Source organism: Pristis pectinata, chromosome 12 (assembly GCF_009764475.1).
Source record: "Pristis pectinata isolate sPriPec2 chromosome 12, sPriPec2.1.pri, whole genome shotgun sequence".
In the NCBI taxonomy this organism is placed as follows: Eukaryota; Metazoa; Chordata; class Chondrichthyes; order Rhinopristiformes; family Pristidae; genus Pristis; species Pristis pectinata.
In genome coordinates, this window is record NC_067416.1 from 13,733,233 (window position 1) to 13,760,347 (window position 27,115).

Consider the following 27,115-nt stretch of genomic DNA (forward strand, 5'->3'; position numbering starts at 1 on the left):
TACCTTTTAATATAGTTTCCCAATCTCCTATTGCCAAGACATGCCCCATATCTTCGTAGTTTATTCAAATTTAAGACCTGGTTTCCAATTGAATTAGATTACTTAAATCCTTAAATAAGAACCCTATCATGTTGTGATCTGTTTCCCCAAAGGCCCTTTAACTATAAATCATCATTTAGTGGCAGCACAGTAGTGTAGCGGTTAGCGTGATACTATTACAGCGCCAGTGACCCAGGTTCAATTCCGTCACTGTCTGTAAGGAGTTTGGACGTTCTCCCCGTGTCTGTGTGGGTTTCCTCTGGGTGCTCTGGTTTCCTCCCACATTACAAAGACATACCGGTTAGGAGCTGTGGGCATGCTATGTTGGCGCCAGAAAAGTGGCAACGCTTACGGGCTGCCCCCAGCACATTCTCAGTAATGCAAAAAGATGCATTTCACTGTGTATTTCAATGTACATTTGACTAATAAATAAATTATCATAAATATCATCAAATCATCCTCCTCATTATTCTCGTCATCCTTCTGCTCTTCACATAAGTGAAAAAAGCCTTGGGATTTTCCTTAATCCTACTCACCAAGGCCTTTTCATGTCCCCTTTTTGCTCTCCTCAGCCCCTTCTTAAGTTCTTTCCTTGCTACCCTATATTCCTCAAGAGACCTATCTGATCCTTGCCTCCTAAACCTTATGTATGCTGCCTTCTTCCTCCTAACTAGTTGTTCCACCTCTCTTGTCACCCATGGTTCCTTCACCCTGCCATTCCTTCTCTGCCTCACTGGGACAAATTTATCCCTAACATCCTACAAGAGATCGCTGAACAACGACCACATCTCCATTGTACGTTTCCCTTCAAAAATCTTATCCCAATTTACACTCACAAGTTCTAGTCCTATTTTAATGTTATTGCCTATGGCATAGAGGCAGCATTTGACCAAGTGTGGCATCAAGGAGCCCTGGTAAAACTGAAATCAATGGGCATTAAGGGGAAATGCATCTTATAAAGCAAGATGGTTATGGTTGTTGGAGGACATCATTCAGGCTGACGATATCACTGCAGGAATATCTCAGGGCAGTGTCCTAGCTCAATGACCATAAGCTGCTTCAGTCATAAAGTTTGCTGATGATTGCAAATTGTTAGTTCCATTTGCAACTCCTCAGGAAGTGAAATTGTCATGCCTGCATGCAGCAAAACCTAAACAGCATTCACGCATAAGTAGCATGCAACTTTTGTGCCACAAGAAGTGTCAGCCATGACCATCTCTAATAAGGGAGAGTCTAGACATCTACCTTCATGTTCAATGGCATTCTATTGCCATGTCATGGCTTCAGCAACCTGGGGTTATTATAGACCAGAAACTCACTTGGACCTGTCACAAAAATACTGTGCCTACAAAAGCAGGTCAGACATTGGGTACTTTGTTACAAATGACTCGCCTTCTGATTTCTCAAAACTTTTCCACCTAACCAAGGCACAAGGCAGAAATGTCATGTGATACTCTCCACTTGACTGAGTTTGGCTCCAAAGATGCTGACACCATCTAGGACAAAGCAAGTCACTTCATTGGTATCCAGTGCTGCTCCGTAACCATTCATTCCCTTTCTCATTATTGCACCATGGTTGCAGCACATGTCCTCTGCAGCTACTTGCCAAGGCTACGCCAATGGCGATTTCCAAACCCACAGCTTCCACTATCCAGAAAGACAAGGGCAACAGGTGAAAGGGAACACCATCAACTGCAGATTATGTTCTAAATTGCACATGGTTCCTGATTTGGAAATATGTCACTGTTCCTTCATTGTCACTGGGTCCAAATCCTGAAATTCACTGTGCACTGGCACTGTAGGAGAGCCTTCATCAGAAGGAGTGCAGCAGTTCAAGCATCACATCCTGCTCAAGGGCGATTGGGGATGAACAATAAGTGTTGGCCTTGCTGGTGATGTTTCCTTCCCTAAAAAATAAAATTAAAACATATAACAAATATTTTGAATGGATTTTAATGTATGGTGTTATTTTAGTGATTCTAGTATTAATTGTAATAGAAATTCATTTTATTTTTCCAGCTGCAAAAGGAAGAAGAAAAAAATAGTTTACTGGCTACAAAAGTTGAAAATCAAAATCAAGTTCTAGCCAAGTACAATAAAGGTTTTCCAACTTTTAACTCATTACCATTATTGTAGATCAATGGATTTGTAAAACTGGAAAGTAAAACCAGTTCGCTGCACAAAAAAAATGTAATTAAACTTATTGAATAATGCTGTAAGATTGGAGCAGCAGGGGCTGGATAATCTGTAACTTCACCCCAGTCCTGTACATACTGTGTTACATGGCTGAGGGGTGATCCGATAGATTATGAGAGGCATAGATAGGGTAAATTGTAAAAATCTTTTTCCCATGACAAGGGTATCAAAAACAAGAGGGCATAGGTTTAAGGTGAGAGGAAGGAGTTTTAAAGGGGATCTGAGAGGTATATTTTGTTTTACACAAAGAGTGGTTGATACCTGGAACATGCTGCCAGAGGACGTGGTAGAATCAAATACAATTGCTATGTTTAAGAGACATTTAAATAGACACTTCAATGACTAATACATTGAAGGATATGGTCCTAATGTAGGTAAATGGCATTTGTGTAAGATGGGCAAAAAGGTCAGCATGAATGTAGTGGGCTGAAGAGCCTATTTCTGTGCTGTACAACTCAATGGTTTATCAGTGGAGAAACATGGCACAACTGCAACTTAACTGATGTCTCTTTTACTGTTAATGCCACTCTCAATCAATTGCAGAGAATACATTGGCTATTGGTATCTGCCCCAATCATTAGACAGAACAAGAACAGAACTAAGGCAGCAGCAACTTGGACATAACCATTCTTCTGACCATCTTGCGTCTATGTTACTTTCTTTCACAATGCACAGACAGATTTCAGCCATATTTTCTTTCCTCGATGTTCTGGTTATTTTTGCAAACAATAAAAACTCTTGTACTTCTCCTGACACCCGCCTGTAGCCTTTACTAAAACAAAAGGTCAATATTATCATAGAAAAAATTAAGAACATTTTTGCAGTAAATGTGCAAGAACTGAAAACGTGCTACAGAAATTGTCCCATGGAGTAGCTTTTCCTTTAACCTGCTGATTTTTTGCTTTACACTTTATACTACTTCAATGTATTTGTGTTTGGAATGATCTGTTGGGATGGCATGCAAAACAAAGTTTTTCACTGTAACTCGGTACATGTAACAATAATAAACCAATTGTTTTCTCCATTAGGCAGTTGTTAAGATAGAATAAAGTTGCTTTCAAAGCAGAAGCTAGAGCAAACTTTTTTCTTGCTCATCTTTTGAAAGGAAAGTATCTTATAATGAAAGGTGCATGGGATTACCTTTCATCTACAACTGTAAGTGTAGTGAAGGAAAAAGATTAACTTTTGGATCTGGAATACAGTATGATGTCTTGTAGACTTACCCTTGTTATTTTTATGGTCAATTTTCCTTTCAAAAGAGAATGTAACAGTAGGATTAGCAGATTTCTTGTCCTTCTCTGGTGCCAATGAGTATTCAAATGAGGGAGCTGGACAGTGTTTGTCCAGTTCCTCCACCAAAAATATCTGGTGCTCCATCTAGTGATGTGACTGAGAACTTGCTCAAATAAAGCAAATAATCAGAGTCATTTATACATAAGAACATGCCTTGGTCTCATGTTTGGATTCAAAGACTGGAACGCAAACTCAAAATTTTCTCCAGAGTCAAGCACTGAAATATTTTAACTATGGAGGCATGAATATTTTTTCAGTGTTTTGTTTCACATTGTAAATGCTTGATTTGTCTTAAAGAATCAAGTACTACTTATTGAAATACAGTGTCATGCAAAAGTTTGGGCACCCCTGGTCAAAATTTCTGTTACTGAATAGCTAAGCGAGTAAAAGATGACCTGATTTCCAAAAGGTAGAAAGTTAAAGATGACGCATTTCTTTAATATTTTAAGCAAGATTACTTTTTTATTTCCATCTTTTACTCTTTCAAAATAATAAAAAAAAGGAAAAGGGCCCAAAGCAAAAGTTTGGGCACCCTGCATGGTCAGTACCCCCTTTGGCAAGTATCACAGCTTATAAATGTTTTCTGTAGCCAGCTAAGAGTCTTTCAATTCTTGTTTGGGGGATTTTTGCCCATTCTTCCTTGCCAAAAGGCTTCTAGCTCTGTGAGATTCTTAGGCCGTCTTGAATGCACTGCTCTTTTGAGGTCTATCCACAGATTTTCGATGATGTTTAGGTCAGGGGACTGTGAGGGCCATGGCAAAACCTTCAGCTTGTGCTTCTTGAGGTAGTCCATTGTGGATTTTGAGGTGGGTTGAGGATCGTTATCCTGTTGTAGAAGCGATCCTCTTTTCATCTTCAGCTTTTTTACAGACAGCGTGATGTTTGCTTCCAGAACTTGCTGGTATTTAATTGAATTCATTCTTCCCTCTACCAGTGAAATGTTCTCCGTGCCACTGGCTGCAACACAAGCCCAAAGCATGATCGATCCACCCCCGTGCTTAACAATTGGAGAGGCGTTCTTTTCATGAAATTCTGCACCCTTTTTTCTCCAAACTTTCCTGCATCCTCACCACAAAATTCAGCATCAGTAGCTTGCAAAAGAACATCTAAACAAGCCTGATGTATTTTGGAAACAAGTCCTGTGGACAGATGAAGTTAAAATAAAACTTTTTGGCCACAATGAGCAAAGGTATGTTTGGAGAAAAAAGGGTGGAATCAGGTCATCTTTTACTCGCTTAGCTGTTCACAGTAACAGAAAATTTGACCAGGGGTGCCCAAACTTTTGCATGCCACTGTAGATTTGAATAAATCTGTACATGCAAGTTTTAATATTCAAGTAGTGAAAATCAGACAACCAAATAATACCAAAGGATCTTTACTTTTGTTAACTTAGACTTAAGTGACACATGTTGCACAGACGTTAATTTTATCTGTGTGTTAGAAACATATTCAGGCTCACTATGTACTGCTGTAATTTTACTGCTAAATGTTAAATATTTGTGTTTCTCCAAGTTTCCACGTTGGCCCTGGAGAAATACGAAGTCTTGGAGCAAAGTCTGGAACTGGAGAAAGATCTCCGAAAGGAGGCAGAATCCTTTGCCCATGAGGTATGAAAATTAACAGCAGTTTTATTAATTGCGGTGTATCTGATCAGTTACAGATACTCAAGTCTGCAGATGAAAGGTACACTCCCAGAAATGATGACAGCTATAAATCTACTCATTAGCACATTATACAGTGACATGCTAACTAGGTACATAGACAAAATATAATATAAATATCAAATCAACCTGTCTGGCTAATTGTACATGTTGTCTGATAAGAAGACTGGGATGAATTTTCAAAGACGGAAAATGTAGGGAACAAGATCACTAGTGGCAGGGTCTTGCAGAAAACTAAAAATAGATAATTAATTTGGTCAGAAATCCAAATGCTTGTATTTTAAATATATTTGTCCTCATTTCAGATGCTTGTGGAACAAAAAAAACTAAAAAGGCGAAGCCAGATTCTTACTCAGAATATGGTGCCTCATGAGCAACTCATGAAAGCTCTTGATGACCTTGCAATTGTGACGGAGGTAATGGAGGAGGAGAGAATTCTGCATGAGAGGAAGGTAAGTTATTTATACAGTCAACAGAGATCACTCACACCAAAAGTAAGCACTGTACGATAGAAATGCACTATTGGATGGATTAAAATTTGTGGAACATATGTGCGATGTGGTTAGGTTGACTTTGCTATACCAGTTCAATCAAAACTCAGCTGGTATTGGATTGGAGTCATGTAAAGGTCAGGTCAGGCAAGTAGGGTGGATTTCCTTTGTTAAGGATGTTAGTGAACTAGATTATTTGTAAAACAGTTTACCAGCTCCTTGGTCACTTTTACTGATACATGTCTTTGTTCAAAACACTTTCTTAAAAACTGGTATGTGTGTACTTTTTTAAGAGTTTGATGTCCAAGAGCTTCTGCTGTTTAAGGAGTTCCTGGATGGATTGAATCAAACTCGGAATGAGCTGGATTCCTTGAGGGAGAAATGTATTATTCTGTGGAGGCAATTCAACACTTCCAAAGATCCAGTGAGCGAAGTTACACCAGGCTTGGATTTAGTGGTGTCAATAGCTGAATTGGCAATAATCCAAAAAGGGAAGAGTTTATGGTGCTTAGTAACAAACTGAAAACAATATATAATTGTAACTACTGTGGTATTTACTAAATATTACTAGCCTGTAGTAAGTTTAGTGTTACAGTTAATGCTTGGAAATTATAATATGCCAGTGATCTATGGGAATTCTCAGTCTCTGAAATGGACATGGTAGAGATGTTAAGTGTAGTAGAGAGTACATATTGCTGTTACGGTGACTAAAAGCAATGGGTAAATTTATGAAATTAAACTTAAGAACTAAGTCTAGATATGTCACCATATCTAGCTAGTAACTTAACTAGTAAATAGTTAATTACACAATTTGAACAATGTAGATAATTAACTGATAGATTTAATAGATGTGTGGCTTGGCATGTTTTTACTTCAAGGGGGAGCTATGCAGTGTAGTAAAACTCCATTAGTCTAGCATGCTCAGGATGTTGGTGGTATTAGACAAACAGATTTTCCAGACCAGCAGATGTTATTTATTAATACTCCAACATACTTTTAAATCATTTTTTATAAGATGTTACACAGTACAATAATAAATTTTCCAGTGAATGCAGTAAGATTAAAGGGAACATGGGAAACAATGCCCCGAAAACTTTACAAGGAGCATGGGGAAAGAGAGCCGCGTAATTTTTAAGGCAGCGTGTCCAACAGAACCTGGTGAGTTGACAGGGTGCGCGGGGGTCACATCCTGATGAGTTGACAGGGAGCATGGCAAAAATCAGCTTCTGAGACAGAAACTGAACCATCAGGATTTCCAAATAGTTGAATAGCAGATTATTATATCTGAGAGTGTATGTGCATTTAAGAACTCTGTGTACCATGTAGTATGACTGATGAAAGATTGTTGTATTAACAACTGGATATTTAGATAGTAGCTCTGTCCTTGTGACTTAGTAAACCACTACACAAAAGAACCTAAGGAAACTGCCACTGGCTTGCATGGATTTTATGGCAAGTGAACCCACATTAAGATGATTAATTGAAAACCTTTTGGATTACCTGTTCAATTACAGACCCACTGGATGATGCTGCACGATCTTCTAGCACCACAATTTTTATTTGGAGTTTTCGTATCTGTTAAATGATCCTGTGATCAGGATGTTCATCTATGACTGTTCGTTTGTGAATAGTTTACTTAAGAATGGGAAGATATAAAGACACAATTGATGGAAACTTCGAAATAGGTTATCAGAAGAATCACAATGAGAGAAATTATAAGATGAGTGAAATAGAAAACACGTAATATTCTAATGTGAGCCTTTCTTTTTGGGTCGTCAGATAAAGGAGATGGAGGAACGTCTAGATGATTCCAGACTTCAGAAAGAAGTAGACTCACTTATGAAGCAGCTTCAACTTTTTGAAGAAGACAGAGAGGAACTCGAACTTAAGTGTAAAAAATCTGATCAGCAAGTGAGGGATCTGAAACATACCAGTATGTTTTCTGTTCCTTGATGTAGTATAGATTTGAAAAGATTCACTTCAACTTTGTGCGAGATTACTAAGGTCCAGATTGAATTCTTGTAATCATTTGCAAAACTATTTGTCTACCTGATTTTTGTGACAGCGCCTCGGGAATGTTTGAGGGTCTTCTGGTTTCTTAGAAAATGAACTGAACCTGAGATACTTTTTAAAAAGTGGTAATCTTTTCTAATCTACTGAGGTTCTGTGATGAAGCGGCATTTACGTTTTCCATAAAGTACATTATTTTGTCTGCTTTTATACATTATGCAACTGCAATTTGCATTTATATTGATTTCCTCATGTTCGGGCAAATATCTTGAGCTCTTTGCAAGAAGGAAGAGAGGGAATTGGGGGATATGGAAATGAGCAATAGTGGAAAATGGAGAAGCTAAGAGAAGGAACTAAATATCTAGATAGAGCAAAAAGTGTAGACACAAGAGACTGCAGGTGCTGGAATCTGGACCAAAAAAAAATTGCTGTGGAGGAACACAATGGGTTGAGAAGCATCTGTGGTCCTGATGCGGGGTCTCAACTCAAAATGTGGACTCTACCTTTGCCTCCACACATGCTGCTTAACCCGCTGAGTTCCTCCAGCAGTTTGTTTTTTTTGCAAAGCAAGAAGTATGCTTGCAAGCTGAAGGAAAAATAGCTACAGGGAGAAAATTGCCTGGAGAACACTGGATGGTTGAATGAATGACCAACAGGTGTGGAGGGGAGAGAACAAGCAATGTTTTAAATGACTTTAGTAAGTGTGTTGGGGGAGAGATCATGCATGTAAATTGGGATAAACCATGACAGGGAAATGAGGACTAAAATTACACTTGCTGAGGCATAGAGAGACAGGATAACTGGAAGAGGCTAAAAGTAATGTGTATGTGGGAGTGCAGAGAGGGAAAGAAGTGAGTTGGACGAGCCATTGGTTGCACAAGTTTGAAGTAGGGACGATTAGAAAAGCATTAGCGTTCAAGTGCTAAAGTGGCAGAGACGTGGACAAGGCTTTCAGCAAGGGCAAGGATGGAATTGTGACTTGCAATGCTTGAAGTGTTATGGTAGGGGAGAAAATATGGCAGAGGAACAAGGTCGAACAGCAAAGGACATAAAAGTAAAATACTGTGGAGGATGTAAATCCAAAACATAAGTAAAACACTGAGCGCACTCAGCAAAGCATGCAGCATCTGTGGAGAGAGAAAAACAGCTAACCTTCCAAATTGGTTATCAGCTGAACTGAGAAAGAAAATAGAAATTAACAGGTTTTAAGATTCAGAGAAAGTAGGGAGAGTAGAGGAGCAGCAAAAGGGAGGTCTTCAGTCTGGTGAAAAGTTAAGAGATGGAGTGACAGTGTGAAGTGAAAGGCGGCAGTTGTAGGACTGAATGGAAAAGGTACAATTGGGCAACTAGAATAATTATCTGTATATATCAGAGGAAAATAAAACTGTGAATACTAGAAATCAGAAGCAAAAAATGCTGGAAATACTGATGTCTGGAAATAGTTGGTATTGGTTTATTATTGTCACTTGTACCGAGGTACAGTGAAAAGCTTGTCTTACAAACTGATCATACAGTTCAATTCATTACACAGTGCAGTTACATTGAGTTAGTACAGAGTGCGTTGATGTAGTACAGGTAAAAACAATAACAGTACAGAGTAAAGTGTCACAGCTACAGGGAAAGTGCAGTGCAATAAGGTGCATGTAAATGTTGAGTCCAGAAGGCTGTTGAATCCGGTCAGAAACAGAGGCGCAGTTCCCCAGGCTTGTACTGTGCTTCACTGTAACAATATAGGCAGCTGAGGAACAAGAGTTCAGAGTGGAGGTGGAATGGAGCACTGTCATAGGCTGAACTGATGTATTTCACAAAGCAGTCACCAATCTGCATTCAATCTACCAGTATGGAGGAGATGGTAGTGAGAAAGATGTACAAAAACATAAGAACATAAGAAATAGGAGCAGGAGTAGGCCATCTGGCCCATCGAGCCTGCTCCGCCATTCAATAAGATAATGGTTGACCTGGCTGTGGACTCAGATCCACCTACCTGCCTTTTCCCCATAACCATTAATTCCCCTACCACGCAAACATCTGTCTAACTGTGTCTTAAATATATTTAATGAGGTAGCCTCCACTGCTTCCCTGGGCAGAGAATTCCACAGATTCATTACTGTCTGAGAAAAGCAGTTTCTATTCATCTCCATCCTAAATCTACTCCCCCGAATGTTGAGGCCATGTCCCTTAGTTCTAGTCTCACCTATCAGTGGGAACAACCTTCCTGCCTCTATCTTATCTATTTCTTTCATAATTTTATGTTCCTATAAGATCCCCTCTCATTCTTCTGAATTCCAGCGAGTATGGTCCCAGATGACTCAATCTCTCCCAATGGAGCAATATAAAGTTACTTCACCTTAATCTTGGGAGGTGAAAAGGTAAAAGGACAGGCATTAAATCTCCTGTGGTGGCACAGGAAGGGTCCATGGGGGAAGATATTGATGGAGATGGAAGAATAAAGCAGTGTGTCTCAGGGGAAATGTTCCCTTTTCAATACTGGAAGGAGTTAAGAGGGGAAGACGTGTAACATTGGAGATACTGAAATTCTGTTGAGTTTGGAGGCTGGCTGTGTAAAAGGTGAAGGTAGGGGGTTCTAGGAGTGGAGAGTAAGTAAATGAATAAAAGTATGGAAAATGGAAAGGACATGGTTTAGAGGTCTATTGGCTAAGGCTGAGGGAAATCCATGGTTATGGAACAAGGAGGAGATTTTGGAAGCGTTGGTATGCAAAGATGTTCTGTTGGAATAGTTGCAAAAGAATAAGTGAAATGGAGGCCTTGCTGGAAGTAGGGTGGAAGCAACTGCAGTCAAAGTATCCAAGAGAATCTGTGGTTTTGAGGTGGATCTTTCTCTTGAAGTGATGGTGGAGAAGCTGAGAAAGGGAAGGGGGAGTTGAAGATGAGCCATGTGAAGATGAGAACAGGGTGATGGGTGGCAGCAAAGGTGATGGGATGTTAGAGTTCAGGTTGAGAGCAGGAAATGGTGGCAATACAGTCACTGGAAGCAAAGCAAGTGCAGGAGGCAGCAGAACAAAGAATGTTCCACATATTCCATAAAGAGGCAGGCATGTTGGATTTGTATAGGTTCCTCTAACAACATCTTTTATTTACATAAGAACATAAGAAATAGGAGCAGGAGTAGGCCATCTGGCCCGTCGAGCCTGCTCCGCCATTCAATAAGATAATGGTTGACCTGGCTGTGGACTCAGATCCACCTACCTGCCTTTTCCCCATAACCCTAATTCCCCTACTATGCAAAAATCTATCTAACTGTGTCTTAAATATATTTAATGGGGTAGCTTCCACTGCTTCCCTGGGCAGAGAATTCCACGGATTCACTACTCTCTGGGAAAAGTTTCTCCTCATCTCTGTCCTAAATCTATTCCTCCAAATGTTGAGGCTATGTTCCCCTAGTTCTAGTCTCACCTACCAGTGGGAACAACCTTCCTGCTTCTATCTTATCTGTCCCTTTCATAATTTTATATGTTTCTATAAGATCCCCTCTCATTCATCTGAATTCCAGCGAGTATAGTCTCAGGCGACTCGATCTCCCCTCATAGGCTAACCCCCTCATCTCTGGAATCAACTTGGTGAATGTCCTCTGCACCACCTCCAAAGCCAGTACATTTTTCCCCAAGTAAGGACACCAGAACTACATGCAGTAGTCCAGGTGCGGCCTCACCAGTACCCTGTACAGTTGCAGCATAACCTGCCTGCTCTTAAATTCAATCCTTCTAGCAATGAAGGCCAATGTTCCATTTGCTTTCTTGATAATCTGTTGCACCTGCAAACTATCCTTTTGCGATTCATGCACAAGCACTCCCAAGTCCCTCTACACAACAGCATGCAGCAATCTTTAACCATTTAAATAATAATCTGATCTTCTATTTTTCCTTCCAAAGTGGATGACCTCGCATTTACCAACATTGTACTCCATCTGCCAGACCCTTGCCCACTCACTTAACCTATCTATATCTCTCTGCAGACTCTCCGTATCCTCTGCACAATTTGCTTTTCCACTCAATTTAGTGTCATCAACAAACTTATATATGCCACACTCCATCCCCTCTTCCAAATCGTGAACAGTTTCGGGCCCAGCACTGACCCCTGCGGCACCCCGCTCACCACTGATTGCCCACCAGAGAAACACCCATTTATCCCAACTCTCTGCCTTCTGTTGGTTAACCAATCCTCTATCCATGCTAATACCTTACCCTCAACTCTGTGCATCCTTACCTTATGGATAAGTCTTTTATGTGGCACCTTATCAAACGCCTTCTGGAAATCCAAGTATACAACATCCACCTGTTCCCCTCTATCCACTGCGCTCATTATATCCTCAAAGAACTCCAGTAAGTTTGTCAAACAGGACCTGCCCTTCCTGAATCCATGCTGTGTCTGCCTGATGGAATCACTTCTATCTAGATGTCTCGCTATTTCTTCCTTAATGATAGCTTCAAGCATTTTCCCACCTACAGACATTAAGCTAACTGGCCTATAGTTACCTGCCTTTTGCCTACATCCTTTTTTAAACAGTGGTGTGACATTTACTATCTTCCAATCTGCTGGGACCTGCCCAGTGTCCAGAGAACTTTGGTAAATTATCACAAAGACCTCTACTCTAACTTCCGCCATTTCTTTCGGTACCCTGGGATGCATCCCATCAGGACCAGGGGCTTGTCTACCTTTAGGCCCACTGGTTTGCTCATCACCTCCTCTTTAATGACAATGATTGTATCGAGGTCCTCACCTCCCATCGCATCCATAAGATCTCTCTTTGGCCATGCTAAACGTGTCCTCCACAGTGAAGATCGACACAAAATAGTCGTTCAAGGCCTCGGCCATTTCCACATTACCCAATATTAATTCCCCCTTCTCATCTTCCAAGGGATCTATGTTCACTTTAGTCACCCTTTTCTGCTTCGTATCATTATAAAAACTTTTACTATCTGTTTTTATATTTTGTGTTAGTTTACTTTCATAATTTATCTTCCTTTTCCTTATTGCTTGCTTAGTGGTTCTTTGTTGCTTTTTAAAATTTTCCCAATCTTCCAATTTCCCACTACTCTTGGTGACTTCGTATGCATGAGCTTTTAGCTTAATACCTTCTTTTATAGCTTTTCGCCAGAACTGTGTGAAGTCACAGAAGTCATATAATGAAAGTCAGGTGAAGGGGAATGTTGGCAGAATGGGATTAGTTTAGCCTCTGTTTAAGGAAGAAACAAAAGGCCTCCAATCTCCCTAATGGGGATTATAGGGGGACTGGACTGCAGAGGGTGATTGTTTTCTCAACCACAAATGTATTCAGTGCACTGATTAAAATCTAATTGTTGCATCTCATAAGTAAATGTGAAAATGCTATTATCATTTTCCATGACATATAAGTGCTAGTAGTATACAATTTAACTCTGGTACTTCTGTTACAGTTGATGAACTGGAGAAACGCATCAAACAAGCAGAAAGCTCAACATCACCACCAGTACCACCACCACCACCAGCTCCACCTCTTCCACAGCCATCACCATCTTCACATCCTCTAAAGTAACAACAGTACTTATTTTCTTATTCTGAATCTTTTGACATACCTGTATTTAATTTTGTAAAGTTGGCATGGTTTATAGTGCTTCCGATCTGTAAAATCAAATAGTAATAGAAAACTTGACCAAAATTTAATTTATTATTAAATGCTCAGGATTGGCATTTATTAATCTCAATCATTTACCTTACTTCCAATATCAATATGATACAAAAAGAATATATACAGTATATATATATATACAGCTGCACATTTCAGTCAACAACTCCTTGTGAAGCATCTTTCTCAAGCTACTCACGGCTGAAACGATAGATCTGATGGGTGTACAAACTCTGTTTGTCTCTTGGTATCACTATCTGCAGAGAAGATAGTTTCAGTAACTCAGCGCTGCATAAATTTCAGCTTATCTCAAATCCCACTTTATAAGAAAAACTTGCATTTATGTGACAGCTTTATCATAAAATGTCCCAATGAACAGTTGAGACTTGATACTGAATCATTGAAAGAAATGTGAGTTCAGGTGATCAAGTGCTTGGTCAAAATGTGTTTTTCAGGTGAATAGAGGGGTGGAATAGTTTAGGCAGGGAACTCTAGCCCTTGGCAACTGTAGGCACTGCCTCCTGTGGTGGAACAATTGCATTCAGAAATGATTGGGAGACTAAAATTGACCAAATACAATATCTCAGAGGACTGTATGACTGAAGGAGAGTATTGAGCCTTGGGGACATTTGATTACAGAGTGAATTCATAATCTAGGTTATCTTTTCTGTTTGATTAAACGTTTTGATGTAATTGATGAGCATAATATCAGTATGGTTGTTATGCTAATAACAACTAACTGTCAGCCAAATGTTCGTCATTATCATGCAGAAAAATAACTTATTGTTAACATAATTTGCTACATTTGGAAAACATTTGCTGGTCTGCTACTTGGCAGTCTTTGGGTATCATTTGGATCTCTTCTCAGGAAGGTGCGACCTGTACAGAGAGGACGGGTTACACCTGAACCAGAAGGGGGCCAATATCCTTGCGGCGAGATTTGCTAGGGTGGTTCAGGAGGGTTTAAACTAGTTTGTGAGGGGGAAGGGAACCGGAGGAGTAGGTCAGAGGAAGAAGGGGATGGGGAAAAGTTAGATCAAACAGGTAGAGAGGCTTTGGGGAAGGAGAAGCAGAATACAGGCTACAAAAGTAGTAAGGTAAATGGACTGAAGTGTGTTTACTTAAATGCAAGAAGTGTCAGGAATAAGGGGGATGAACTGAGGGCTTGGATAAGTATGGGGGACTATGATATCGTGGCTATTACTGAGACGTGGCTGACGTCAGGAGAGGAGTGGATATTGAATATTCCTGGTTTTCGGTGTTTTAAGAGGGATAGGGAAGGGGGGAGAAGAGGAGGAGGGGTGGCGATACTGGTCAGGGACACTGTTACGGCTGTGGAAAAGATGGATGTTGTAGAAGGATCATCTCTAGAGTCCGTATGGGTGGAATTAAGGAACAAGAAAGGAGCAGTTACTCTACTAGGAGTATTCTATAGGCCCCCCAGTAGCAGTAGAGATATAGAGGAGCAGATTGGCAGGCAGTGTTTGGAGAGAAGCAAAAATAACAGGGTTGTTATAATGGGAGACTTCAACTTCCCAAATATAGACTGGAACCTGCTTAGTGCCAAAGGTTTAGATGGGACGGAATTTGTTAAATGTGTCCAGGAGGGATTCCTGAAGCAGTATGTTGACAGGTCGACTAGAGGGAATGCCATGTTAGATCTAGTTTTAGGAAATGAACCGGGACAGGTGAAGGATCTATTGGTGGGTGAGCATTTGGGGGACAATGACCATTGCTCCATAACCTTTAAAATTGTCATGCACAGGGAGGACAAGAGGATTTTAAATTGGGGAAGGGTGAACTATGAGGCTATAAGGAGAGAACTTGGGAGTGTAAATTGGGATGTCCTTTTTGAAGGAAAATGTACCATGGAGATGTGGTCGATGTTCAGGGATCTTATGCAGGATGTTAGGGATAAATATGTCCCGGTGAGGCAGAGAAGGAATGGCAGGGTGAAGGAACCGTGGGTGACGAGAGAGGTGGAACGACTTGTTAGGGAGAAGAAGGTAGCATACATGAGGTATAAGCAGCAAGGTTCAGACAGGGCCCGTGAGGAATTTAGGGTAGCGAGGAAGGAACTTAAGAAAGGGCTGAGGAGAGCTAGAAGGGGACATGAAAAGGCGTTGGCTAGTAGGGTTAAGGAAAATCCCAAAGCCTTTTTCAAGTACATGAAGGGTAGGAGGATGGCTAGGGTGAAGGTAGGTCTGATTAAGGACAAAGATGGGAGAATTTTCCTGGAGGTGGCGGAAGTGGGAGAAGTTCTGAATGAGTACTTCTCTTCGGTATTCACCAGGGAGAAGGATCTTGATGACGCAGAAGGGAGTGCTGGTAGGGGTAATGTTCTCAAGGTTGTAGATATCAAGAGAGAGGATATGTTGAAGTTGTTAAATAATATTAAGACAGATAAATCTCCGGGGCCTGACGGGATTTTCCCCAGGCTGCTTCGAGAGGCTAGGGAGGAGATTGTTGAACCACTGGTAAGGATCTTTGAGTCCTTGTTGTCCACGGGGATGGTGCCAGAGGATTGGAGGGTTGTGAATGTTGTCCCCTTGTTCAAAAAAGGTAATAGGGATAGGCCAGGGAATTATAGGCCGGTGAGTCTCACGTCTGTGGTGGGTAAGCTGTTAGAAAGGATTCTAAGGGATAGGATTTAAGAACACCTAGAGAATCATGGACTGATTAGGGACAGCCAGCACGGCTTTGTGAAGGGAAGATCTTGCCTCACAAGCCTGATAGAGTTCTTTGAGGAGGTGACCAGGAAGATTGATGAGGGCAGTGCGGTGGATGTGGTTTACATGGATTTTAGTAAGGCATTTGATAAGGTTCCTCATGGTAGGCTTCTTCAGAAGTCAGAGGCCAAGGGATCCAGGGAAGCTTGGCTGTGTGGATTAGGAATTGGCTTGCATGTAGAAAGCAGAGGGTTGTGGTGGAAGGAGTGCCCTCGGATTGGAGGGCAGTGACTAGTAGTGTCCCACAGGGATCGGTTCTGGGACCTCTACTTTTTGTGATATTTATAGATGATTTAGATGAGGGGGTGGAGGGCCGGGTTAGTAAGTTTGCGGATGACACTAAGATCGGCGGTGTTGTGGATAGTGTGGAGGGCTGTCGGAGCTTACAGAGGGATATTGATAGGATGCAGAGCTGGGCTGACAAGTGGCAGATGGAGTTCAATCCGGAGAAGTGTGAGGTGGTACACTTTGGAAGGACAAACTCCAGGGCAGAGTACTGGGTAAATGGCAAGGTACTTGGCAGTGTGGAGGAGCAGAGGGATCTGGGGGTTCATATTCACAATTCATTGAAAGTTGCCTCACAGGTGGAAAGAGCAGTTAAGAAGGCCAATGGAATGTTGGCTTTCATAAGTCGCGGGATTGAGTTTAAGAGCCGCGAGGTGATGATGCAGCTTTACAAAACTCTAGTTAGGCCACACTTAGAGTACTGTGATCAGTTCTGGTCGCCTCATTATAGGAAGGATGTGGAGGCGTTGGAGAGGGTGCAGAGGAGATTTACCAGGATGCTGCCTGGATTAGAGAGTATTGAATATGAGGAGAGGCTTAAGGTGCTAGGGCTTTATTCACTGGAAAGGAGGAGGATGAGAGGAGACATGATAGAGGTATATAAAATATTGAGAGGAATAGATAGAGTAGACAGACAGCACCTCCTTCCCAGGGCACCCATGCTCAAGACGAGAGGGCATGGCTTTAAGGTTATGGGTAGGAGGTTCAGGGGAGATGTCAGGGGGAGGTTTTTCACCCAAAGAGTGGTTGGTGCATGGCATGCACTGCCTGGGGTGGTGGTGGAGGCAGATACATTGGACAGGTTCAAGAGCTTGTTGGATAGGAATATGGAGGAATGTGAGATGGAGGGATATGCGGGAGGAAGGGGTTAGGTAGTGTGAGGGTGGTTTGATGGACAGCGCAACATGGTGGGCTGAAGGGCCTGTTTTGTGCTGTATGGTTCTATGGTTCTATCTTGCCAACGATAATGTACAGGTTGGGATACCTGCTCCAAAACAGTAACAGTGTGAGTCTGCATTGTATTTGGAGAATTTTGCCTGCTGATGGACACACTGGCAGCACGCACTGGACATTTGTTGCTTTGTCCTGATGCAGGATCTGGACCTGAAACATTGGCAATTCCTTTCCCCACACAGATCTGCTCGACCCGCTGAGTTCCTCCAGCTTTTTTTGTGTTGTTGATTCTCAATTCTGGTTCCCCCATCTGCTGATGTCACATTTTGAACATTTATGTACATTGTCCTCACAATTTTTGAACCACTGTCAGGGAAACGGCCATCCTGAGCTCCCAGCTGCATGCCATTTTAACTCCCCTTCCCATCCCCACACTGACCTGTCTGTTCTCAGTTCTCTTTGTCTCCCAACACCCCTACCCCTCCCCTACCTGGCTCTATCTGCCTGTCATCCTTCACCCATCTCAGTCCACCAATCACTTACTGGCTCCTGTATCACCACTCCCCCTCTCCTCTTTATGTTGGTTTTCTTTCCCCTCCATTCTCATCCCTGCTGTAAGGTTTTGACCCAAAACGTTGACAATTCCTTTGCCCCTACAAATGCTGCTCGACCCGCTGAGTTCATCCAGCAGATTGTTTGTTGCTCGAGATTCCAGCATCCGCAGTGTCCTGAATTTCACAGGCCCTTGTACTGGTGAATAGAACTCCTCATTACCAGGGTGACTTCACAAGACTTGAGCACAAAATTTCAACCTGCTACTCTTAAGGCAGTACCTCTAGACAGTTGGAATGGCGTTTTTCAGGTGAGATGTCAAACTAAAGTCACATCTACTGTCCCAGTCTCAATGTGAAAGTTTCCAAGGCACTCTTTCCAGTGAGAGGAGAGGAGGCCAGAACATTAGATATATTTGAGGCATTTATTACTTATAAGATCGAGAAATTGAGGGATATGGGGAACTGACACAGAAGAGGAGTTGAGGCCAGCATAGATCAGCCATGATCATATTGAATGGTACAGCTGCCCCTTTCTGTTGTGTTCTTGAGTATTGCCATGGCACACAGCTGGCCGTTCAAATCCTTCAGTGAAGATCACTAAAATAAATCAGCTGGTCATTAACACATTGCTGCTACAGAAATTAGCTACTATGTTCCTTACATTATAACAGTGGCTAATCTTCATGCTTCATTGCAAGCACTTTGAACAGCCAAAAGCTGAGGGCGATGCTTGATAAATGCAAGTCTACTTTTATTTGTAAGTATCCAATGGTATGTACTAAAACAGGATATTTACTAAATAATTGTGTACTCTTCTGTGGAAATTATTAATCTTCACATTTTACAGTACAGTTAATCCAGCAACAAGAACAAAATACTTGATTTGAAATATATGAAATATATTTTAGGTCCAACTTTGAATAAGATGCATTAAAGATAGATCATAGGATTTTTCAATATTAGTTCCTTAAATATACTGAGGTTGATTCTGTGCTTCCAAGAGGAAACCACACCCACAGCATTATGCTAGTCAAAGGAGTATCTGCCATTCACTTCTTCTCCACCCTGAAATTTCTTTGTGTGTGTGTGTGTGTGTGTGTGTGTGTGTGTGTGTGTGCGTGAGAGTGATTGTGGCTTCCCCACAGCCAAGTGTATGATGGCAGAATAATTCAGAATTATTAGCATGACCTTTAGTTCATTAATTGGATCAGAGAAGTAACATGTCTCATGTTTTGGAGAGTAACATGTATTGCAGTCTGAGGGAAAAAAAGTGTCAATTTTTCAACAGAAATCTTATGAAGATCATATGCAAAAAACAGAAAGAATCCAATTTGTCTGAGGTTCGAAATCCACTTTCACAGGAATCAGGTGAGACTGATATCCAAGTATATGCAGTTAATTATGGTTTTAAAATAAGTTAAATTCAACAAAATATAAAGGTGGAAATTTATGGTGTCCAGCAGGTGACTGGATTAGTTCATACATAGTTATTGCACCAGATTTAGCCATGTATTATAATGAATAGTACTTATGTTGCTTCATACAATTTAACAAAAATTCAAACATGATAATGAAGAAGTTCACTCCTGCAAAGCAAGATGTGGACTACCTTCAAGCATGAGCTAATAAATGGTAAAAACATTTGCAACACGTGAGCCCCAGGCAATATTCACCTTCCTAAAGTGTGTATCTCTAACAGCTCTCGATAAGCTCGAAACCATCCAGAGAAATGCTGCCCATTTGGTGGCACCACCTCCAGCCCCTTAAACAGAACCTCCCAGACACATGATCTTGCTAACTAGATGGTCAAGGACGTAGGTGGATAGGAGCATTGCCATCTTTCACCAAGTCACAAAACACCCTGACCTGGAAACCCATTCTCATTCTTTCTCTATCACTGGATAGAAATGCTGGAACTCCCCACCTAATATTACCACTATGCAAACTACAGCAGTTCAAGAACGTGATTCTTCAAGGGCATTTAAGGATGCGTAATTGTCTTATGATATGTCACTAATGCCCATACCTGATGAATGAATAAATTACTGTAGCACTAGTACCAGATTCTAATTATGTTGTTTGCATTACGATATGCTGTGACTAGACTTCACAGATACATAATTGACTGTAAAGTATTTGGGAATATTTTGATATTGTTGAGAAAGATCTTATAAATGCAAAGCATTTTTTGTAAGCACACTATGATATCCTTGCACAGTTTGTAAATGATTTAATCAGGTTTGCTTTTTGTTTCACTATTGTTATTCATTTTTAGTATGTTCACAATTAAAATATAGTTGCAGATTCTAGTGGCTCTTAGAAATAATGCTCTGATATCCCCCAGAACAGTAACTTTATGTATAAGAGGAATGAGCTGAAGGTAATGCCATATTCAAGCTTTCTGTCTAAGCATAATATACAGAAATATTGTGGACTTCTATCAAATACCTTTATGGTAATTAGAAAAAAAAATCAGCCCAATATACCTCCCTATTTTGCGTTTAATATAAATAAGTTATTGCAGATATTTAAATGACTTCACTTACTATGCAAAAGCTTTGGATGATAAAGATGCACACACGTTGCATGCGTAAATCATTTTTCTTCCAAATCATTACTTTTCCAACTTTGTAAAGGCGAGCCTTTTGAAGAACTGAAGAAACAAGCAGTTGATGAAATGATGGAGAGAATTAAGAAGGGAGTTCAGCTTCGGAAAGTTAATAATACAAACAAGGTAACAGTATTGTTATAATTTAATTTTATTAGCAGTATAATGCATTTCTCTTCCTTTTGGAAGTATAAAATCTTTGCACAAAGTCCTCAAATTAACTGTGGCGACTCACCGTCTAGTTGGGCGAACCGGCTCGGCAGTCGGGTCGCGCGGCGTCGGAGCGACGAGGCCCAAGATGGCGGCGGGCCTCGTCTTTCCGAGCGACGGGGAGAACCCGCGCACGGGAAAGTCCTGATGACGTAGGATTTACGTCATTGCCGGTTGTTTTGGGCGGGAACATTCTCCCTTAAAGGGCCCGCGCAAGGCGGGAAAATAAACCAGTTCTGTTTGGCAATCCTCCGAGTAGAGTTTTGTTTTATTCTGTGGTAGCAACCGCTACATTGGTGACCCCGACGGTCCAAACGGCTTTTGGACCCGCGAAATGGACGACAGCGCAGCAGCCAACGCAGTGGCCCTCAAGCTGCCCACCTTTTGGACACTTCGGCCCAGCCTCTGGTTTGACCAGGCCGAAGCGCAGTTCCACCTTCGGCAGATCACCTCCGACTCCACGAAGTACTACCATGTGGTTAGCTCTCTGGACCAGGAGACAGCCGCCCAGGTTGGAGACTTCATCCAGTCGCCTCCGGAGGAAGATAAGTACCCGGCTTTCAAAGACCTTTTGATCCGGACCTTCGGCCTCTCCCGTCGTGAGCGCGCCGTCCGCCTGCTTCATCTGGATGGCCTGAGGGACAGATCCTCATCCACCCTAATGAATGAGATGCTGGCATTGGCCAAGGGACACAAGCCATGCCTGATGTTCGAACAGGCCTTCCTCGAACAGCTCCCTGATGACATCCACTTGTTGTTAGCTGACGCCGACTTCAGCAACCCCTGTGACGTGGCCGCCCGGGCAGATGTCCTGTGGAGGGCCAAGCGCGAGAGCGGTTCGTCCGTCAGTCAAATCACCAGGCCGCAAGCCCAACGCCCGCCTCACCCGGCCCCAGCAACCGAGCAGCCACGCCCCAGGAACGCAGACGACGACACGGGTGACCAGCTGTGCTTCTACCATCAGAGGTGGGGTGCGGAGGCCCGTCGATGCCGCCCACCCTGCAAGTTTCAGGGAAACGCCAGGGCCAGCCGCCGCTGATGGCTACGGCGGCTGGCCGCCGACAGAGCCTCCTCTTCGTTCAGGACAAGAAATCTGGACGGCGTTTCCTCGTTGATACTGGAGCGGAGGTCAGTATTTTGCCCCCGACAGGCCACGACACTCGTGACAGGCCACCAGGTCCTCTACTCAATGCCGCCAACGGTACAACGATACGGTCTTTCGGCACCCGTACGCTTCAATTACACTTTGGCGGCAGCCGTTTTACCTGGACCTTTACTCTTGCCACCGTCGCCCGACCACTCCTAGGAGCCGATTTCCTTCGGGCCCACAACCTGTTAGTCGACCTGCGAAGGAAGCGGTTAGTCCACTCTAGCACTCTCCGGACCTATCCCCTGGGAGAAATCAGCCCACCAGCCCCGCGCCTGGACTCCATTTCCCTCTCTGGCGACGATTTCGCCAAGCTCCTAGCCGAATTCCCATCGATTTTGGCACCTTCGTTTACAAATTCTAGGCCCACACACGGGGTACGACACCACATCATTACCACAGGGCCACCCCTTCATGCCCGAGCACGACGATTACCTCCAGACAAGCTCTGCCTGGCAAAAGAAGAGTTCCGTCACATGGAGGAGCTGGGGATTGTTCGCAGGTCAGACAGCCCCTGGGCCTCCCCCCTGCACATGGTCCCCAAAGCCACCGGAGGGTGGAGGCCCTGCAGCGACTACCGCAGGCTGAATGACGCCACCACCCCGGACCGCTATCCCATCCCTCACATCCAGGACTTCGCAGCGAACTTACACGGGGCCCTCATCTTTTCCAAAGTGGACCTCGTTAGGGGATACCACCAAATCCCGGTCCATCCGGATGACGTCCCCAAAACTGCGATTATCACCCCATTCGGCCTGTTCAAATTCCTTCGGATGCCGTTCGGCCTTAAGAACGCCACGCATACCTTCCAGCGGCTGATGGACGCGGTAGGCCGAGACCTGGACTTCGTGTTCATTTACTTGGACGACATACTGATCGCCAGCCGTAACCGCCAGGAACACCTTTCCCACCTCAGCCAGCTGTATTCCCGCCTCCGCGATTTCGGCCTCACGATTAACCCGTCCAAGTGCCAATTCGGACTTGACTCTATCGATTTCCTCGGCCACAAAATCACCAGCGACGGGGCAACACCCCTACCCGCCAAGGTGGATGCTATCCGCCATTTTGCCCACCCCGACACAGTCAAAGGCCTACAGGAATTCCTTGGGATGGTCAACTTTTACCATCGTTTCATCCCTGCAGCAGCCCATATCATGCACCCTCTGTTCTCGCTGCTGGCTGGTAAGGGCAAGGACATCACCTGGACTGACGAGGCTGCGGCTGCTTTTGTTAAGGCCAAAGACGCCCTGGCAGACGCCACGATGCTGGTACACGACTGACGTCCCGACTGCCCTCACGGTAGACGCGTCCAACACCGCGGTGGGTGGGGTACTGGAACAGCTACTCGAAGGCTGCTGGCAACCCTTGGCATTTTTCAGCAAGCACCTTAGACCGCCCGAACTGAAGTACAGCGCTTTTGATCGGGAACTTCTAGCACTGTATCTGGCGGTCCGGCATTTCCGATACTTTCTAGAAGGCAGGCCTTTCACCGCTTTCACCGATCATAAGCCTCTGTCCTTTGCCTTCTCCAAAGTCTCCGATCCCTGGTCAGCTCGTCAGCAGAGACATTTATCCTACATTTCCGAGTTCACAACTGACATCCAACATGTCTCCGGAAAGGATAATGCTGATGCACTTTCCAGACCAACCATCCACAACCTATCCTTGGGTGTCGACTACACGGCCCTAGCTGACGCACAGCAAGCCGACGACGAACTGCCCAGCTACAGAACCGCAGTCTCGGGTCTGCAGCTCCGAGATTTCTTGGTTGGTCCAGGTCAGCGGACCCTACTTTGCGACATTGCGACCGGTCAGCCCCGCCCTATAGTCCCTGCAGCCTGGCGGAGACGCGTTTTTGACGGTACGTGGGTTGGCGCACCCGTCCATCAGATCTACTGTCCGACTGGTCACCAGCAAGTTTGTCTGGCATGGCCTGCGTAAACAGGTCAGTGAGTGGGCCAGGACTTGTCCGCACTGCCAGACGTCAAAAATCCAGCGACACACCAAGGTCCCACCACAGCAGTTCGAGCCTACCCGTAGGAGGTTCGACCACATACACGTCGACCTCATGTGCCCTCTGCCGGTTTCAAGAGGAGCCCGGTACCTCCTTACCATCGTGGACCGGTTCACGAGGTGGCCTGAGGCAACCCCCCTGACTGACATCACAACTGATTCCTGCGCCCGGGCGCTGCTCACAACTTGGGTCTCACATTTTGGCGTTCCGGCCCACATCACTTCAGACAGAGGCACCCAATTCACTTCCAGTCTCTGGGCTGCATTAGTGAACCTGCTAGGGATGCAGCTGCACACCACCACGGCCTACCATCCTCAATCAAACGGGTTGGTGGAACGTTTTCACCGCCATCTGAAATCGGCCTTGATGGCCCGCCTGAAGGGTCCTAACTGGGTTGACGAGCTGCCTTGGGTCCTGCTCGACATACGCACTGCCCCCAAAGAAGACCTCCGCACTTCGTCAGCTGAGCTTGTATACGGGGCGCCACTAGTTGTCCCTGGGGATTTCATACCTGCCCTTCGGGACCAAGGGGAACAACCCTCAGCAGTCCTACAAAGACTGCGCGAGAAGCTTGGCGCCTTGGCCCCGATTCTCACCTCACGGCACGGTCAAGCCCCATCCTGCCAGCCCAAGGAACTACGGGACTGTAAGTTTGTTTTCGTTCGCAGGGGCACACCTCGGGCGCCATTGCAACGACCATATGAGGGACTGTTCCGAGTTATACGGAATAACGGATCCACTTTTATTTTGGACATTGGAAGCAGGGAACAGGTTTTCACGGCGGACCGCCTCAAACCGGCCCATTTGGATCTGCAACAGCCTGTCGAGGTTGCCATGCCGCGACGCAGAGGCCGCCCCCCTAAGTGGCAGTTGGCACAGCCCACGGACCTTGGGGACTGTATCGCCGGTTCTGGGGGGGGTTGTGTGGCGACTCACCGTCTAGTCGGGCGAACCGGCTTGGCAGTCGGGTCGCGCGGCGTCGGAGCGGCGAGGCCCAAGATGGCGGCGGGCCTCGTCTTTCCGAGCGACGGGGAGAACCCACGCGCGGGAAAGTCCTGATGACGTAGGACTTACGTCATTGCCGGTTGTTTTGGGCGGGAACATTCTCCCTTAAAGGGCCCGCGCAAGGCGGGAAAATAAACCAGTTCTGTTTGGCAATCCTCTGAGTAGAGTCTTGTTTTATTCCGCGGTAGCAACCGCTACATAACTAATATTATTTGTGGTTGAGGAACCCTAAATCAGTAATCTAATATACCAACGTCTGTAGTATTAATAATTTGTTTCCTTGATATTGGGGGAATGAAAATTTTGTATTGGTGCAGTGGAACATGCTTGTCATTAGATTTGTAAGTTTAGAGTCCTATGTTGCTTCCTTTCAGTTAATTTTAAACATGCAGACCACGTAAACTATTAACGAGTAGGTGGTCAACTGGTGGCTGCTATTTCCAAATTGTTATTTGTAAAGAGTTGACTTTATAGAAGGACCAGCAGTGGTTTGAGTCAGCACCTGCAGTAACACTTTAACCTTCACCTGCCAACTTTGTCCCTCTTATTTTTGCGAACTTTTTTCTTTTGTACTCAACTCCCTGGGAGTAGGAGGAGACAGAATTTGCCTTCCTAGAGTTTAGCTCCCAGCCTTGGCAACATTATATTGCGGCTTTCCTAGAGTGCACAATTTAACCAGTTTAATCCTGATAGTCTCAATCCTGTAAAATTGCTTATCCATCTATTTCCATAATATTTGTTTATCATACTCTTAATAAATATAGGATGTGGCCCAAATGCAGGCAAAAGGGACTAGCTTGGGTAGGCAACCTGGTCAACATGAATAAGTTGGTCTGAAGGGACTGGGTCCATGCTGTATAACTCTATGATTCCATGTTTTTGTAGCTGAGGGATGCTAGTTTCTTCTAAGCTGTTGTTTAGCAAAGTAATATTTGCATCCCCCATTTACATAGAACATAGAACAGTACAGCACAGGAACAGGCCCTTTGGCCCACAATGTCTGCGCTGAACATGATGCCAAATTAAACTAAATCTCAACTGGCTGTACATGATCCATATCCCTGCATCCCTGCATATTCATGTGTCTACCTAACAGCCTCTTAAATGCCCGATCGTATCTGCTTCCACCACGACCCCTGGCAGCCTGTTCCAGACACCTACCACTTGGTGTAAAACAAAACCTTACCTGGCACGTCTCCTTTAAGCTTTTCCCCTATCACCTTAAAATTTGTTTGCAATTTTTTTCAAATGTGTATGTTGATGTATATGAAATAAATAGAACATAGAACATTACAGCACAGTACAGGCCCTTTTCGGCCCACAACGTTGTGCCGACATTTTATCCTGCTCTAAGATCTATCTAACCCTTCCCTCCCACACAGCCCCCCATTTCTCTATCATTTATGTGGCTATCTAAGAGTCTCTTAAGTGTCCCTAATGTATCTGTCCCCACAACCTCTGCAGACAGTACGTTCCATGCACCTACCACTCTGTGTAAAAAAAACTTACCCCTGACTTCCCCCCTATATCTTCCTCCAATCACAAAATTATGCCCCCTTGTGTTAGCCATTGTCGCACTGGGGAAAAATCTCTGACTGTCCACTCGATCTATGCCTCTTATCATCTTGTACACCTCTATCAAGTCACCTTTCCTCCTCCTTCTCTCCAAAGAGAAAAGCCCTAGCTCACTGAACCTATCCTCATAAGACATGCTCTCCAATCCAGGCAGTATCCTGGTAAATCTCCTCTGCACCCTCTCTAAAGCTTCCACATCCTTCCTATAATGAGGCGACCAGAACTGAACACAATACTCCAAGTGTGGTCTGACCAGAGTTCTATGGAGCTGCAACATTACCTCGTGGCTCTTGAATTCAGTACCCTGACTAATGAAGGCTAACACACCATACGTTTTCTCAACAACCTTATCGACCTGCGTGGCAACTTTGAGGGATCTATGGACATGGACCCCAAGATCCCTTTGTTCCTCCACACTGTCCTGCCATTAACCCTGTATTCTGCCTTCAAATTTCAATCTCCTGAAGTGCATTACTTCACACTTTTCCGGGTTGAACTCCATCTGCCACTTTTCAGCCCAGGTCTGCATTTTTTGCATGATTAATCATAAATTTGTTTAATGCTGTGATTATCACTTTATTCAAGATTTTGCATGGTTTAAAGGTCATTGTGAATTGCCAGTCACAAGCATAATTGTCTCTAACAGATGTTACTTCCTCCTATTATTTTCTTCCTGATAAGGCTTTTCACTATAATTCATTTGTTTTTCTTGCTTTGTCACCCTACTCCAATGAAACAGTGCAGAGTATTTAATTCTGAATGCTTTTGAGGTTCTTATAGC

General features: G+C 43.7%; 1 protein-coding gene across 1 annotated transcript in view; it reads left to right on the top strand.

Moving 5' to 3' along the window:
- shtn1 (shootin 1) overlaps window positions 1–27,115 on the top strand; it is a 59,365-nt gene that overhangs the window by 25,850 nt on the left and 6,400 nt on the right. The window contains exons 7-13 of the mRNA XM_052027526.1: window positions 2,059–2,140; window positions 5,041–5,135; window positions 5,495–5,641; window positions 7,460–7,613; window positions 13,105–13,219; window positions 19,064–19,143; window positions 20,412–20,509. Of these exons, the coding sequence (XP_051883486.1) occupies window positions 2,059–2,140; window positions 5,041–5,135; window positions 5,495–5,641; window positions 7,460–7,613; window positions 13,105–13,219; window positions 19,064–19,143; window positions 20,412–20,509 (771 nt within the window). The remainder of the gene's footprint in view (window positions 1–2,058; window positions 2,141–5,040; window positions 5,136–5,494; window positions 5,642–7,459; window positions 7,614–13,104; window positions 13,220–19,063; window positions 19,144–20,411; window positions 20,510–27,115) is intronic.